The sequence below is a fragment of the Uloborus diversus genome, chromosome 7 (genome assembly GCF_026930045.1).
Source record: "Uloborus diversus isolate 005 chromosome 7, Udiv.v.3.1, whole genome shotgun sequence".
Taxonomy (NCBI): Eukaryota; Metazoa; Arthropoda; class Arachnida; order Araneae; family Uloboridae; genus Uloborus; species Uloborus diversus.
The window spans coordinates 32,495,236-32,512,178 of NC_072737.1; the positions used below are offsets into that span (position 1 = coordinate 32,495,236).

General features: G+C 29.8%; 1 protein-coding gene across 2 annotated transcripts in view; it reads right to left on the bottom strand.

Annotated features, from left to right (window-relative positions):
- Positions 1-16,943, bottom strand: part of LOC129225517 (centrosomal protein of 95 kDa-like) — a 90,256-nt gene that overhangs the window by 18,883 nt on the left and 54,430 nt on the right. Inside the window, exons 13-18 of one of the 2 annotated variants that reach the window (XM_054859945.1) lie at positions 15,641-15,822; positions 11,703-11,777; positions 9,380-9,532; positions 7,282-7,415; positions 4,366-4,450; positions 2,314-2,560 (exon numbers count right to left, since the gene is read on the bottom strand). In XM_054859945.1, coding sequence (XP_054715920.1) covers positions 2,405-2,560; positions 4,366-4,450; positions 7,282-7,415; positions 9,380-9,532; positions 11,703-11,777; positions 15,641-15,822 — 785 coding nt within the window. In that variant the 3' untranslated portion in view covers positions 2,314-2,404. Of the gene's footprint in view, positions 1-2,313; positions 2,561-4,365; positions 4,451-7,281; positions 7,416-9,379; positions 9,533-11,702; positions 11,778-15,640; positions 15,823-16,943 lie in introns of those variants that run through there. The other variant, XM_054859946.1, reaches the window with a different exon arrangement.

Below are 16,943 nucleotides of genomic sequence, written 5' to 3' on the forward strand. Positions count from 1 at the left end.
CTGTGCTTTTAAGACTAAAGCAAAAACCCATACGCTACAAAATACTCGGAAGAGAACGATTCAATAGAACAATTACAAGTCAACAAAAAAGAGTATGATCCAGCTTTCAGAATTTCTGATATATTAATGCTTTATGTATGCATATTGATATTCTACCATTATTTTTAATACGCATTATTTTACTAATTTTATTTAATTAGTTTTTTTAGAACTCTAGTGTATAATTTTATATTTATATTCGTTTTCATAAAAGCTCAAGCTTCTCATTTTTTAATATTTATTTAGTACATATTATTTCTTGTATCATTGTTCTTTGTTAAGTAAATTGTAAAAAGCAATATCTGCAAAACAATACCCGCAATATTCTTTTGTGCAAATTGAAAACGCAAATTAATAGAAATAAATTAAAATTATATTTGAATTGAAACTACTCTGGGCCTGGTTCCATAGTTCCTCTCAAATTTAAAGCAGTATATAACAAGATTAAAGCCATAGTTAAATACTTAGCAATTAGAATAAGTTTGTAAACTGAAGAATGAATAGTTCGTCATAAGGATAATAAGGCTATTTTTTTCTCCTTAGCATACTGCCGTTTTATTCAATGCGCTAATTTAGGCAAGTGCTTGCATTTTCTATTTCGCTTTTTAACGCTCATGTCGGTAATAATTAAGTAGTTTTAAGCAAACTGAATAATTTCAGGTTTTATTGATTCCCTAAACGGTTAAATAATTTTTAAAAAGAACTTATCCTTGGAAAAAAAGCTTTTCGTATTTTATTCAAAATTTTTGCATGGCTGCTAAAAAGGAATTTTAATTAAAAACCAACAAAGATAAGACCATAAACATATTTAGGTTTTTCAAACCCTTGTTCTGTTGCATCTTTTGCCACTTTTTTCAGTGTTTTATTTCAAATAGTTCGCGAGTTATGAGTGTTTTAGCAAACGGCTTCCCCCACTGCTTTCCCCCTCCCCGGGGTTGTCGACCATCCAGGAAGGCGAAGACATGTGGTTTCATAATCACTATAGTGCCTGTGACATTAATCGGAAATAATTTTGCGTCAGGTCTTCCATGCATGCTCACAATACCCCTTCAGATCCTGAACTATAATGCGAATCGTGTTCGAGCTTGCGACTGTCATTTTGTTTTTCAACGCGTTAACAGTACTTAAATGATTTTAACAAACTGAATAATGATATTTTGGATATTATTTGAAAAAAAAAATCAAGCAATTTTGATTTGGAATTTATTTTGGTCAAAAAAAGTTTGTTTTGTGCATTTTATTCAAAAATTTTGCTTGTTTGCGAAAAATGGAATTTTACTGAGAAACCAACAAAGATAGGTCTATAATTATATTTAGCTTTTATGAAGCCCTTGTTTTGTTGCGTCGATTGCCACTTTTTTCAGTGTTTTATCTCAAATAGTTCGCGAGTTATGAGTGTTTTAGCAAACGGCTCCCCCACTGTTTTCCCCCCTCCCCCGGGGTTGTCGACCACCCAGGGGGGCGACGACATGTGGTTTCATAATCACCATCGTGCCTGTAACAATAATCAGAAATAATATTGCGTCAGCCTTTCCATGCATGCTCAACCCCCTTCAGATCCTGGACTACATGTGTACTGGTTATCTCCAAATTTTTAATTTTGCCACTTGCATCCCTTTGCTTCTCACTGCCTCATACGATTTATCCTTCCAGATCCCAGTGTCTGCTCGGGAAATAGCACATTTATATTCCCAGATATCATTTAACAGATCTTTTATGAACTTTAATTTAAATTTATTTTCTAAAGAATATGATTCAATAATTATTCTTTTGATTTTTAAAAAATAATTGTGAACTAATGGCGAATGCTTATTGCAGTTTTTAGTTAAAGACAGTTTATTAATTAAAATCAATTCAATATATTACATTGATATTAAACTTTTCGTTCTTCATTCTACACACAAAAGAAAATAAGTTAGTTACAGTGTTGGAAAATATTTATCAATGAAATTATAATAGAAGTTGATTGTCAGATGTGGTCCAACATACCCTGTGCAGCGCATGGGGCAGGTTGGTTCACTCTACAAGATTCTGTTAGAAAATTAATGCAAAAAAAGTTAATCTATTTCGCACTTTCAAAAAAATCTGAGATGATGAAAAATGTTTAGTGAAACTTATTGTGGAAAATCAAATTGCTCTTTAAATTTTTTGATGAGATGAAAAATGAAAAGTCAAAAGCGGACCAAGTTGTGCCCCATCTTTCTCTACCTGTGTGTGTGAGTGCGAGTAAATGTGATACTTCAGTTTCTTTTCCTGTACACATTTTGACAAAAATATATATTTTTAATCAGTTCAGTCAATCACAGAATTAAATAGTTCGTAGTCTTACATTAATTTAAAACGATTTTTACATGGAATATAACAATCATCGAGAAAAATGCTCTCTTGTTCTACATTTGTATTGCTCAGCATCAAGTTCTCGAAAATGTGTATCTGCCATAGCTTCAACTATGTTCTTTTGCATTTCTCGAACTTCCCTCTGCAAGTTTTTATGCAATTCCATTTTTCTTTTCCTTGCAACCTGTTAGACAGAGGCAAGTAGCAAAGAGTGTTATATTTGTGAAATTAATAGATTTAGGAATCAATTTGCAAAAATTAAAATAAATGTGCACTTATGATTAAGACACAATATTAAGACAGAAAATTTTGTGAAACAAGAAAAATATTTTACAGTAAAAAATTAATATTATGAAAATTTAAAATGTAGTAAAACCATATTTACTTGATTTTTAATAAGAATAATTTGTATGAAAGGTTCGTTTTAATGCTGCATGGGCTTTTAACCTTGCTTTTAAAAACAATATAGTATCATGTCTTTTTTTTTGCATAACCTTTTATTTTTTTCCTTTTGTATCAAAACAATTATGCTAAAAGATAAAAAGTGTCCCCTATAGCCTCACATGTGCCAGTAAAACATTTATACAAATTTAAAAGTATTTAAGTGTTTTGCATAAAAGAGGCCTAAGTTTATAATTTTCCTTTAAAAATGATTTTTCCATTCATGATTTTTTAAATCAAAGATTAATTTTAATAAACTATCAAGTTAAAAATTTGTTAGTGTACACATTTTCAAATAAATCATTAAAAAAATTATGTATTTAAAATGAAAAATTTAACTTTAAACCTGAAAAAAATCGTCTTTTTGAGTACTATGTTGGGAGACTTAAATATTGCACACATGCAAAATTTTTCATTTAACACTATTTATCTACTTTATTGATTACATTTTTCAACTTGATATTTTCTTAAACTTTATCTTTGATTATTCAAAAAATGTCTAGAAAAAAATTTAATTTTTGAAGAAAACTATAAATTTTACCTAATATTTTTTAATACCTAAATATTTTTTAATTTGGATAAATGTTTTTGTGATATATGTGGGGCTAATTGGACAGTTTTTTAACAACTTGAAATTTTGAATATCCAAAAAAAGTATTTTTTTTTCTTACTATTATTTGAACTAGTGCACAAGTGTCTGGTTCACACTTTCAGATACAAGTTGGCACTGGTTGCCATTGTTCTTATCACATGAAACTTTATTTACAATTATTCTTACATAAAATGTAAAAAAAAAGAGAATATGAGCGAAAAAATCTTTTTTTTTGGGGGGGGGGGGGGCACACCATAATGTACATACATAATTGATTTTACAAATAAAATAATAATTTCAGAAAAAAATTTAAAAGCCTTATATAATACATTTTCAATACAGCATAGTACAAATTAACCGTGTTATTTATATGAAGGACATTTCTTTTACACCACTTCAAGAAACAAAAAAGACATACCTCAAAAAATAGCTCAGAGTGCTTCCTAAATGTTTGTTTCCCACCTTTTAATACCCTATTAACGATATTTAGAATTTTTATTTTAATTTAACTTAATGCTCCTATAACTATGTTGTAAGCCTAGCAAATAATATTGATATGAAATATTAATGGTTCCAGAAAACATTAAGACCATTCTCTTCTTGCCTGAAAGTGCAATACAGTGAATTACATCTATTGCCTTGTCAGATTGTGAAATATAAACTATGCACACAGAACAGAGTAACTTACGAATCAAAAACTCATTACTGCAGATACTGCCCTTTACCTTCTCACCCACCCCCCCTCTTTGCAACTCCTCTTCTTGCTATCTTATTGTCCTGTTTATCCTCAACTTCTAAATTAATTGCAACAACCATTTTCTATGCACTAATTTTTTAACAATAAAAAATTTAAAAGTTCAGAAACATTTGGACCATGAAAAGACTTTTAGAATTGATAAAAGAATGTGGGACACTTGACCATTTCTCTCCTACGTTTGATTTTCAAATGTAATTACCTGTTTCATAGCATTTGTTTCAACTTCCATTTCCTTTTTTTCATTAGCTACTGCTTCTGTCATCATGGCATAATTAGTTTGATATCTTAGAATAATCTTAAGGTCAATCACAAAGTGAATATATATTATGAAAAAATCGGCAAGCTGTTTTGTAAGTCAAGCTAGATTTACAAAAAATACACAATGATTTTAAACATTAACATTTACAAATGTATGAAACACTGAAGCATATTTTTCAATTAATAAGTTGCAGTAAAATAATGATAAATTTTAATTTATAAGCAAAGAATTTACACACTTAGTGGGAAAAGTTTTGAATGGAATACATCATTTTAATAAGATAGGAAACTAACACAAACCTGCTACTTAGCTTTGAATACCCAACATTTAACAACATTTCGTAAACACTACAATTTTACAGTAGTCTTCGCAAACTTAGAAATAGGGCGAAGATCATTCAGACCCTTTGAGAAGAGATCTGCATAATTCTCAACATAATGTTGTATATTTCTAAAAAATAGTTGAAAATAAACAAATGTATATTAAGGGTGATTTTCAAAACAATTGACAGTTTGGTGTCCTGACTTTATCCGTTCATTTTTATGTTGATAAAATTAATTTTTTGGCATTGCAAAAGCTTGTGGTAAGGCATTGTTTTACACTTAATTTATTGCATTCAGTGCTTTTTATTACAATTGTAGATTAATTAGCTTTTTCTATTAATTTAGTAAGTTGCGACAGAATTTTACTTGTCTCTACTAGAAAATTCACTTTTCCTAAATCTTTTTTGTATGCCTTCAAGAATTTTTTTTTTAAAACTTTTTGAGCATTGAAGAAAAAAGTAATATTTGTTAGTTGTGCACAGCTGAAATAGATTTTACTGAACTGCTCATCTAACAGTTTAAAATTTCACTGCAGTTTGTGTCCTAATGTGCAACTCATGAGTTACTCCAACTCATGAGTGACCCCAGGGAATTAAATTTTTTTTACGTGCAAAATATTTCTTTATCGTAGTTAGCAGCAGTGTTAAAAAAGCCATACTTGTATCTTCAAAGAATATGTAAGTCTAAAAATAGATATATGTATTCCTTATATGTTGAATGTGAAATGTGCACTTCAATGTTTATTTTAATTATCACTCGTGAGTGTTAACCATTTATTTTGTAACATTTTTTTAAGTATAGAAATATAAAATTAGGCAGTAGTGTATTTTTTGTTAAGGAAACAAGAGACTTAATTACATTTTCAAAAACACAGATAGAATTTATTCCAGTGAAGAATTCTATAAATCTCATGAGTGTTACCGATCATGAGTGCTACTTTTAACAGGTAACATTCATGAGAAGGGAGTAACTCTCATGATAAAAGACCCAAATAATGAGCAAATCCAAAGTTATGGATATTATATTACCTTTAACTCATATCTTTATCAAAGAGGTATATTATTTCACACACACACACACACACACACACACACACACACACATATATATATATATATATATATATATATAATAAATTCACTTTTATTAAAAATTGAAGAGTGAACACTGACACAAAGGTAATGTTCTCAAAAATTAAATTTGTGTGCATTGTTTAGGAAAGATTCTAATTCTCAAGACGTAGTATTCAAATAACTACATATTTTGGAAGAATTACTGCCAAAATTCTACAATAAATAATTTTTGAGTCCATCCCCCAGGAGTGTTACTGTAGCTACAGCATTTGTATTAATTAACTTTTTCTTGAATCATTAAAAATTGGTTTTATTATTGAAATTTTTTAGCTATTCTTGGTTATTGCAATGAAAACATTTAATGTTCAATTAAATATATTTTTATCATAAACTTTACCCTTTATTTAGGAAACAAAGTAACACTCACGAGAAAAACATTTTTCCAAATACAGTGAAGCATCGTTTATACATTTCTCTTTTATACGTTTTTACCAATTATACATTTTTTAAATTGGTCCCTGCAGAGTTACACATTAACCTGTACCTATTATACGTTTTTTCATTTGTACGCTTTTTTCATACAGTCCCTTCAAACACGTATAAATGGTGCTTCACTGTACTTAACATTTCTTGAATAAATAAATATTTACATCATTTTGACTTAAAACTGAGTATTTACAACAGTTTAATAAAGAATTTTTACATTATTTATTTTTAGAAAAGTAATTACAGAATGGTACTTAAAGGTAACACTCATGAGAAAAACGGTGACTTGCCAAGACTTTTTTTTGGAATTTCTAAAATCTAAGCAAATAAACTCACAAATAATCACCTGGTTAGAAAGTTGTAACTTGTAAGGAATTTATGCCTAGGAAAGTTTTAATGTTTTTAACAACAAAAATTTTCAAACTGTGTTGAAACTAAAATGTCAATCCATTTGAAAATCAACCTTAAATGCAGTTTACTTAACAGATGCAGAGATTTTAGGGATATGTAATAAAAAATATTTTAAAAAAGTTTAAAATACCCTTAAAATGACCAGATCTGTTTCAGTTGCATTTCAAAAACTACCAGCTAATGCTCCCTTTTATGCACAAAAGCATTATAAATGCTTTAAGTTCTTGCAAGGATATGTTCCAAGAGGCATTTTTGAGTTTCTGCTATGTCTCGGCATCAGTAAATGCATTTACTTTTTTTTCTTAAAGAGGTCAAAATGACATCTGTCCTCACTTCTAGGCCCTTTAGTTTGGGTATTGAAAAAAATACTATTTTCTTGAAAACTTTATATTATCGTATAGCACAAATGATTTAGGAAAAGTCAAGGAAGGATTTAAGCTTTTTATGGAAATACAAAGAAGCAGTTAGCAGAAAAAGCTTGCTTACGATCAAAATTACTCTTTCAGTGATTCTAGTGCTAAAAAAACATCACTTTGATTGACACAATCTCACTGAAAGGATACAAATTCTCTAAAGCCTCAAGATAGTTTTTATGATGTTTTGCATCTACAGCGTCCGATTCTTTTACAGCATCACATAACTGCTGCACTTGATCTTTCTGTATCTTCAAAACTTCTTTAAAAACGTTTTCTGCAACCTAAAGAAAAAATAGTACAGCAATTGCTAACTTTGTAAGTTTACTTGAGAAACAAAATGAGTAAATAAATAAATAGAAGAAAAAACTTGCGCAGCAAAATTTTAAAAAGAATGCGAATTGATGCAAACTTGTCGATTGCTTTCAAATGCTCAGAGAAAAGCTATTTACTTTTCATTGAGTTTATGTTATTTACAGCAAATGTTTTTCCCGAGGGGGGGTGACTGTTTTGTATCATCAGAAACAGATGTGGGGGGGGGGGGGGGAGCTCAATCTATGAATTATTAGTTTTTTCCTCAGAAAATAATTAAATAATTCATAGTTGAGGTATATAATTATGTAAGAAAGAGATTAGTTTGCTTCCCCCCCCCAATCCCATAATAGATAGAAGAAATTTGAAGTTATTTCAAATTATTAACTATGTACGCTGAACATTTTCTAAAGTTTAAGAAATAATCAGTATTTTATTATAAGCACTACAAAATACTATTTTTAGAAATTTAGTGAATATTTTTTAAAGTTACAGCCCATGTGAAACAGTTGCCATGTATATATATTATAGTTTTTAATTAAGGCAATTTTTCAGTCTATGTGAAAAAAATATAACTGTTACTGCTAATTTCTGAATGTAAATTTGTATGTGGAAGAATGAAAATACCAATGTAGGAAATGGATAGGTCTTATCAGTACAATTGTTTAGCAATCAACACTACGGCACTTATTGTTAAATGTTATTTAAACACAGTTTATCAGTACAATACTTTCAATAACTTTCACCTGACAGATTCTCTAACCTGCACTTTATGTAAATCTGAACAAGTCATGGACACTGCTCATCTGAACGATTGCTCCGCACTAATTTTAATTGTGTTGAAAAGAGATATTGAGAGCCCATGGTTAAATGACCTAATGGTCGATTGACTCGGCATTTGAGAACTAAATAATATTATAATCAGAGAAATATAAAAGAGATAAAAGATAATGAATTATAATAAAAAAGAATTCATTTCTACAGTTAGTAATGGTGGATAAAAGTAAGTTTTTGGCTAGCTAGAAAATCTGCATGGCACCCCTAACAAAAAAAAAAGGAATCATAAAAATTGTCTCAGAGTAGGGTTGGATACAGAAATTTCTGTAAAGAGGGTCAAGTTTCAGTGGCCAATAAATTGGAAGAAAAAGTATAATTTGAACTAAATGTAAGATAAATTTCATATCAATACATATTTGTATGACATTTAATTAAACTACCTATATATGTGTTCCAATGAAAATTAATGTGAAAAACATAAATTTAAATTTATTAATTGTTCATGTTTAAATTATAAATTTTCAAATGAATGAAACTACACAGATTTACTATATTTAATGTGTCAAAAAAATTTTTGTTTCCATGAAAACAAGAAAAGTATAACAATGTTGCATTAAAATGTTATACAACAAAGTTAAAAGAAGTACAAATATGTAAAAGCAGATGTATTTCAAACATATGTTTTGGAGTTTGCATTGTAAAAAGAACCCTTTTACAATGTAATAAGATGTGAACTTATGAAGAGCAGGCATTGAAACAGCAAGATCCGCTTTTTTTTATGCATGTTTGAACTCTTTAAAATTTTCTAGTCAAATTTAATTTAAACTTTTTCCTGGCATCATTTAAATTTTTAAATTGAATTTCTTTACATTTCCTTCAATTTGGTCAATGGCAACTTAAACCTTTAGTTTCTACAAAATTGAAATTCAAAAATAACGATACTAAGGAAAGATAAAATATTTTAAATTCATTTTATGGAAACGTTTTAACACTATACATTCTCCCACTTATTGCTGATAGCTGCAAAACTGATGAAAAGTGTTTCTCATCACAGGAGGTCAGCTGTCCCTTTGACCATCCCCTGAATCCACCCTTGTCTCAGAGAAAAATTACTTTAAAATTTAGCCATTAAAGAGAAAAGATATGATATTGCACAAACCAATTCTTCAGAATAATTTCTTTTCTGCATTTTTCTCTGCATTTCATGGTGAAATTCATCACAGTAACGTTTCATGTTGGCAGACTGCATTCTTGCATCTCGTAAGAAATACTTTATTTTATTTTCATTCGCCTTCAACTGTTTAGCTTCATTCTGAAATAAATATTTTTAGATCAGGACACTTGAATAAGTATAAGTGTTAACAGTAATACAAGTACATGTTCAAAATGGTTATTAAACACTAGTAGTATGAAATTGAACAAGCAATGACTTACAAGCTATCTTCAAAGTTAACTTTTTTTTTATCCAAAAAATATATTAAATCAATTCAATTGATCCTTAGGTAGGCTTGCCGGATATCCCGGTTTTCAGACAAAATCCCTTGTCCCGGCCAGTTTACTTCACCTTCCAGTGAAAGATAATTTGATGACAGAAGACCAAGAAACAATGTATAATTTTTTATTGCATTTTGTATTAATTTTTGTTGAAACTTAAAACATTGACTTCGAAAAAACAGCAAGACTTCGGTGTTTGAGAAACATTGATCGTGAAACAATGATGATAATTATAAAATGCACTTTCCAATGAGATAAATACTGAATTACTGATTAGCGATGTAGATTTTTTTAACATGTAGAATTATCACATGTTTTTAAGAAGTTTTTTTGTTGAAATATCGAACAGCGACATCGGAAAAGAACCTCAACTATAAAACATAGATATTTGAACAAAATCATCGATGTTTCCAAAACATTGACAACAATGTTACACCAGTATAATATGGCATCCAAAACTCGTTTCTTTCAAACATCCCACAAACTCATTTCTGCAGGTACTGCACTTTAACTTGCCACGGCCAATTATTGCAATTAGATATTTAGAACATAAAGCAGGGTTGGCCGAATTGGACCCAATTTGGTTGGACCCAATGGGTTTTTTTTGAAAAAACCCATTTAAAAAAAAACCCATTATTTAGCCCACTTTTGGGTTTTTTTAAATTTTGTGAGAAGTTTAAAAAAAAATTAATTAATTTAAATACTTTTACAATTTAAACTTCTTTTTTATTTGTTCTTCACCACAGACAATGAACATAAAAAATGAATTTTGAGCTTTACTAGTATTTCTTAACTCGTAGCGGCATCAAAAAAATACTTCAAAGATTTTAAATAAATGTATTTAACTTTTTCTTCTGGTCAATAAATAACTCAAATTATCTTGACCAAGTCCTGTCACGTCTGATTTTCTCAATATTTGTAGATTGTACAGAGGAAACTAATCTAGTTAAAAGGCTTTCATGTAAATTATTTTCTGCTAACCAACACCTCACAAATCTTGAATAAACACAAGGTAAATTTTTTAGAAATAAACAGATTTTTCAAACGGTCGACAGAAAACAGAACAGGTACAGTATTTTCATTATTTTACAAGAAAGTTTAATATTTCTTACCCTGTACACACAAATAGAAAAACAGGCAACATAAAATTCAAAGAAATGTCTTGATTAAGCTGGAATTCAGTAAAAAGGGATTTAAACTAATTGAGGTTCTACAGTAGTTTTGCATAAAAAAATGAAATACTATAAAGTAAAATGCAAAAAAAAAAAAAAAAAAAAAAAAAACAAATTAGTAATTAAAAACGAACAATAGATTTTATCACCCGAGAAGTAACTTTGCCTTAACTGTTGGTAATAATGAAAATTAAAAAATCTGAAACTTAAACATTCTTGGGTTTTTTTCGTCTTTTATACTTTTCTTCATAAAACGCTGAATTTTAACTAGTTTTCCAGCTTTTTACCCGAAGATAATTTTTGCGCTTTGTCCATATACTTATGCTACAATATGCTACAAGTAACCCACATTTTCCCTAAAGAAAGACAAAAAAAACCCACATTTCTTTTAAAAAACCCAACTTTAGTTGGGGTTTTTTTGGGTTTTATTTAAAAAAACCCAAAAAACCCTGGGTCCATGGGCTTTTTAAAAAAAACCCGGGTTTTTGCCAACCCTGACATAAAGAACTGCAATTTTTACTGTTTTTTGTTTAATTTATGAAGAATGACAGCAATAGTTATCAAAGCATAATTTAGTTCTAAAGCATTCAAATTGCACACATAGATAAGCAGGGAGGGACCTGGATAGTTAAGTTAAGGGCTAAGGTAGTAAAAGCGACATATTTCATGTTTGAAACAACACATTCTAAAACAGCAACAAAAAAAAATTTTTTTTTTGTTTAACTTCTTAAATGATTTAAATCAAAGATTTAAAAAAAAAATCACTGGATTTAAATCAACAAAACCTGACAGTAACAACTTATAAAAATAACTCACCAAACGACGATACTGGTCAATCTCCTTTTTTAATAAATTTGACAACAACAATTGCTTTTTAGCAGCCTCTTCCGCCTAGTAAAAAGAAATGTGATTAATTGAGGCTGTGAGAAGCAAAGGGACTTTTTAAAGTTTTAAGTAAAGAAAAGTTCAAACTGTAGGTAAGCTTTCATTGAAAAGATTTCTAAATCTTGCTGTGTAGCAGCACTTTCCAGGGCTACTAATTACTTGCTCTTGCCCAAAAATAGGTGCAAATTTTGACAATCAGAAATTTACATCCAACATTAGCTGCTAAAAGGATGTGATTTTTATAATTGAGGCAGTGAGAAGCAAAGGGATGTAAGTGGAAATTTTCAAGTTTTGAGTAAAACGCTTATAAAGATTATGTCCTAGGTAGGCATTCATTGAATTTTTTTCTAAATCATGCTGTACAGCAGCATCTACCAGGGCTATTATCTCTTGCCCCAAGACAGAGGCGGGGTTCACCTAGCATTTGTACTGTTTATCTCCAAATTTTTAATTTTGCCACTTACATCACTTTGCTTCTCACTGCCTCAATTATAAATCATCTTTTAATAATCTTCTATAATACATCTTTTTGGCAGTAAATTTCAGGGTTTTTTTTTTTTTAATTAGACAACTGAAAGTTTTGAGCAGAAAGTTTTTTTTTTTTTTAATTTTTTACTTGCATTAATAAAATTGTGTGAACATGTATACACACGTGCTAAATGAACTATATTAAACTTCAACATTTTCGCTCCTTGATATTGTTTATTTAATTATGTCCTGCAAAAATAAATTTAGTTTTAGTGAGAAAAGTAGTAAATAATACTTGATGTAGAGACATTAAAATCATACAGCTTCCTGCATTTATCAAAGTTACTGTTTTTACAGGGAGGAATTGGACATAAAAAACTGTTTAAAGAAAAAGTATTACAATGGAAAGGAGTACAATATTTTGTGCTACGAAAGTTTCAATTTTTCCGACTGGAATAAAACTTACTCATGCTGAATAACTGTCTGTCAACAATAATTCTCACTGAACTCATGTTTTAAGTGATGCTCTACAAGGCTCAATATTAATATTATACTGTAACGGAACCAGTGCGACTTCCAACTTTCTTGAAAGGACGACACAGTTCTTGATTAAGAATACAGGAAATTTATTTACACTATGTACAGGGAAGATCGTCAACAACTGCTAAATTAATCATCAGCAATTAAGCAAATATCACACAACACGGTAAACTCAACGGTTACACACGTATTTACTTCCAAATACGAAAAACAACACAGCGAAATGCCTCGCAATAAACAGAGCTAATACACTCTCAGTACAAATTCTCAATCGAAACTAAACTTTTTATCACGCGGTACACTTTTATAAACATCGAAAAGTTTCCACAACATTCGAAATGCTTCTCAAAATTCGTAGAACGTTATCTTATTTCATTCACAAATTTTATCAATGAAAAAAAAATAGGGGGATCGTATACTTCAGCCGAATGTACAGGGGCTGTATATTCATTACAGGAAACTATTTACAGGTTACGTTACTACAATAATTACTATTTACAGAATTTGTAACAATACAAATGCAAAACTGGAGATAATTTTCTTGACAGAAGGGGGACAAAAAAATCTTGCAATAGAATCAAATTTATTCTTCTCTTGATTAGAATTATACTAGTTAAGTAATATTAAGTTAAACTATACTTATTATGGTTGGAACTGCAAGAATTCTATTTTAACAGATAAATTTTAAAGAAAGTAGTTGATGATAAGCATTGGGAGGAGGATTAACTTTCATAATCTGCAAACAAAAGAGGGGGAGTTAAGTTCTTATTATGTTTCTAATCAGCAAACAATTAGATCCAACAAATTTATTTCAGAATAAAGAAATAGATTAACCATTCCAAAGATTTTTACACTTTTTTTTCCTGGTGCTGGTGGGGGGGGGGGGTAAATAAATAAAAAAAAAAAGAATAAATAAAATGCAAATATTGGTTTTAAAGTTTAAGTATTTCTTGTCTTTGTTGCACAGCTGAATTAATATTTTTTAAATTTATTTTATTCCTAAAATTATACAATATGGCAAGAAAAAGTTTTGAATACAGTCTCCAAATTATGTGGAAAAGATTTCTTCTGTTAAATGAAAAACAAAAATTGTACAACCTGTCCATGAATGTCCCAACAACTAACTGTCCATTGCCAAAACTTCTTTAAATTCATAGCAACTTTAAAGAACTGGCTCTTTTAATTTTTTTTATAGGAAATTAATTTAAGAGGAAGATTTTATTAGAGTCAGGCAAGTCATTTATAATTTTGATGAGATATCTATGGTAGTTTTTCTAAGCAGTTTAGAGGTCTCATATTTTTTTCAATTCTCTAAAAAAAAGTGACTCTCGAGAATTCTCGGAATGAGTGCTGGTTTAGTTTTTTTTTTTTTTTTTTTTTTTTTTTTTTTAATTGACAGTTTTCATTCTTCGATCATCTCTTTGCATTGAGCATTAACCAAAGCAGCTCATGGGATTTCAACAGGTTCTTCAGTAACAAAATTGAACAATATTGTAAAGTTTATGACTGACTTTCTATGCAGCCTGGCAGAGTGGATCAAATTTGGTCACAAAAAATAAAAAAATGCCATGTTTTGAGACTACCTGGGTTCAAGCAATGAGGGTTCAGCCTCACTACAAGGCTTGGAAACAGCATGTGAAATATTCAATTAGATGTACAGTAGGTACAAAGTATGTCATGTATTTTTTATTATAAGTTTGAATAGCCTGTAGGCAATAAGATCTTTTTTTAACAACGTTAAAGTTTTACTTGTAGCATAAGTAATTTCTTTTTTTCTAATGGGGGATGCTATTAAGCCTTTAGCAGACCTAGAGCGATCCCCTGATACGGCATCCAGTCTTTCATGTGCCGCCAGGATGTCAATGGCACAGATAATTTGGACGGCCAGTTTCCACCAGATGGAGGCACCTGGGCTCTCTTTTGATGCGAAATTGCACTAGGAATTTAATTTAGCCGAGGCATATTCTAAGTCAAACAAATATCTAAGGGATCTTTTACATGCCGCATAATCATAAGACATGGGCGCTGATGATTATCTGCATCTTAAAAATCCACCGACTGGCTACCACAGGTAAGAACCTGGGTCCACAGGTGTAGAAGGCCAGTGCGTAACCATCACACCACTAGCCGGGGGTAGCATAAGTAATAAAATATAGAATTGCAATTGTTGCAACCATGGAAGTTTAGTTCAGAGAGAAGCTTAGTTCAGTTCCATGAGAAAGTGATTGTGAAAACCAAAACACATCAAATAACAATAGCTTATATCATCTTAGTCAGAGATAGTTTAAAGTACTTTGCAAACATATTTCACTCGTTAAAATTTGGATACATGTCACAAAAGTTTACTCAAGTGTATTTTTATCCTTTGTAATTTAAATAAAAACTTAAGCATCATAGAAAAGGAATTTTTAAAATATTACAAGTTCTAAGAACAAAGCACAACAATGTAGAACTACATATTGTCCAAGAGTTTATTAACGTGCCTGAGAAAACAAGCAGGAGGACGTTGGACATTTGAAACAAATAGTTTCTACCCTATTTATTTGAATCAGGAGCAATTCAAAATGTAACATATGCCAACTTTTTCATCTTGATATGCTTTGCAAAAACTAATCATAATGTCAGAAACTACAGTTCTAATAATGGGAAGTTGTCTTTCTGCAGGGCTGCCGAGAACTTGACCAGGCCCTGTGGTAAATTAATGGTTCTATCTTTCTGCTTCTTAAATTTTGAGCTATTGAAAAATTGTTGGACAAGTGGCTAGGGACAAATAGCTCTTGAAGCGTTCTGAATTTGAGGAAATACCAATCAACAAATTTTAAAACAATGTAGCAAGTCGAATCAAATAAATTACACCATACCTGTACATATGCTTTAGTTTTCTTCTGCAAAGAGTCCTTTAACTTTCGATGCATAGTCATTACCTGCTGCTCATGCTGCTTATTTACACGATTTAAAACATCATTTGGCATTTTGAGACCAGGAAATTCTTCCATCCAATTCTTAATAAATGTAGCACCAGAAGTTTTTTGTGGGTTTTCATCTGGAAAAAGATAGAGAGATAAATAATAAGAAAGAGAAATAAACAATTATCTTTGTGCAACAAAATAATAGTAAGATCAGTAAAAGCAAATTCAACAAAACAAGAAAAAGAAAGAAGGAAATGCAGACACGTGTTCTGGGGTTCCAAGAAACCCTTTTTTCAATTTAGAAAGGTATGAGCTTACAGATGTAAAGTAACAAAAGCTTTGATCAGATGAGTCAAGAAAATAGCTTTTTAGACATTTTATAACATCTGATAAATTGAAATGGAATAAATAAGTGCTTTATACATTTTAAAAAGAAAATGATTCATTTTAAAATTCAAAAATTACACGACAGATCTGATAAACTAATATGCTATAGACATCACCAAACTTTAGTCTTAATCTTTCTTTTAAATTATTGGAGCTTACATATAATTGCCATACTAAGTTTTGCTATTTGCAAAAGTACAATAAAGAGTGAAAATTAGAAATCCTTTTAAAAGCCTTTCTTACATTAATTACAGGAATTTTATACCATTGAGGTTTCTCAGATTGTCTGCCGCAATTAAATCAAGTGAAAGGCTCAGAATTTCATTTAAAAAATTTCTAAAACTGGTTATAGTTGAAAATCTATATAGTTTGGAAGTTCCAAAGAAATTTCATAATAAGCAGAAAAAACCGTTCCACTAATTATTACCAATATTTTAAATGTGTGAGTGTGTTTTCACTGTCACACTTGTGAAAGAATGCTAATTTGTTTTTTGATAATTACCTTCTGTAATAAAATTCCTACAAAGATGAAAACCAGGCTTAATAGAATTCTCTACTATTTTTGATATTTTTAAATTTATTTTAAAATTCCTAACTCTTAACTTCCTTGAGGCCATTGAAAACTTAGATTTAAGCATTTAAATTATTCTTAAGCAATCAGCTACATGTAAATGAATTTGTTGGATTTTGTTTTAACAGAATTACAGTTTGGCAACACTCTTCGAGTTTTTATACGGTCTGCATTCGTGTAAATTTAGTTAAACAGTTTATTCCATGCTTTTGATGTGCCTTGTGTCATTTTTACATTAAATGTTGAATACGTTATTTAATTGCCAGATAACTTTTAGTCAAAATAATATTTGTTTTA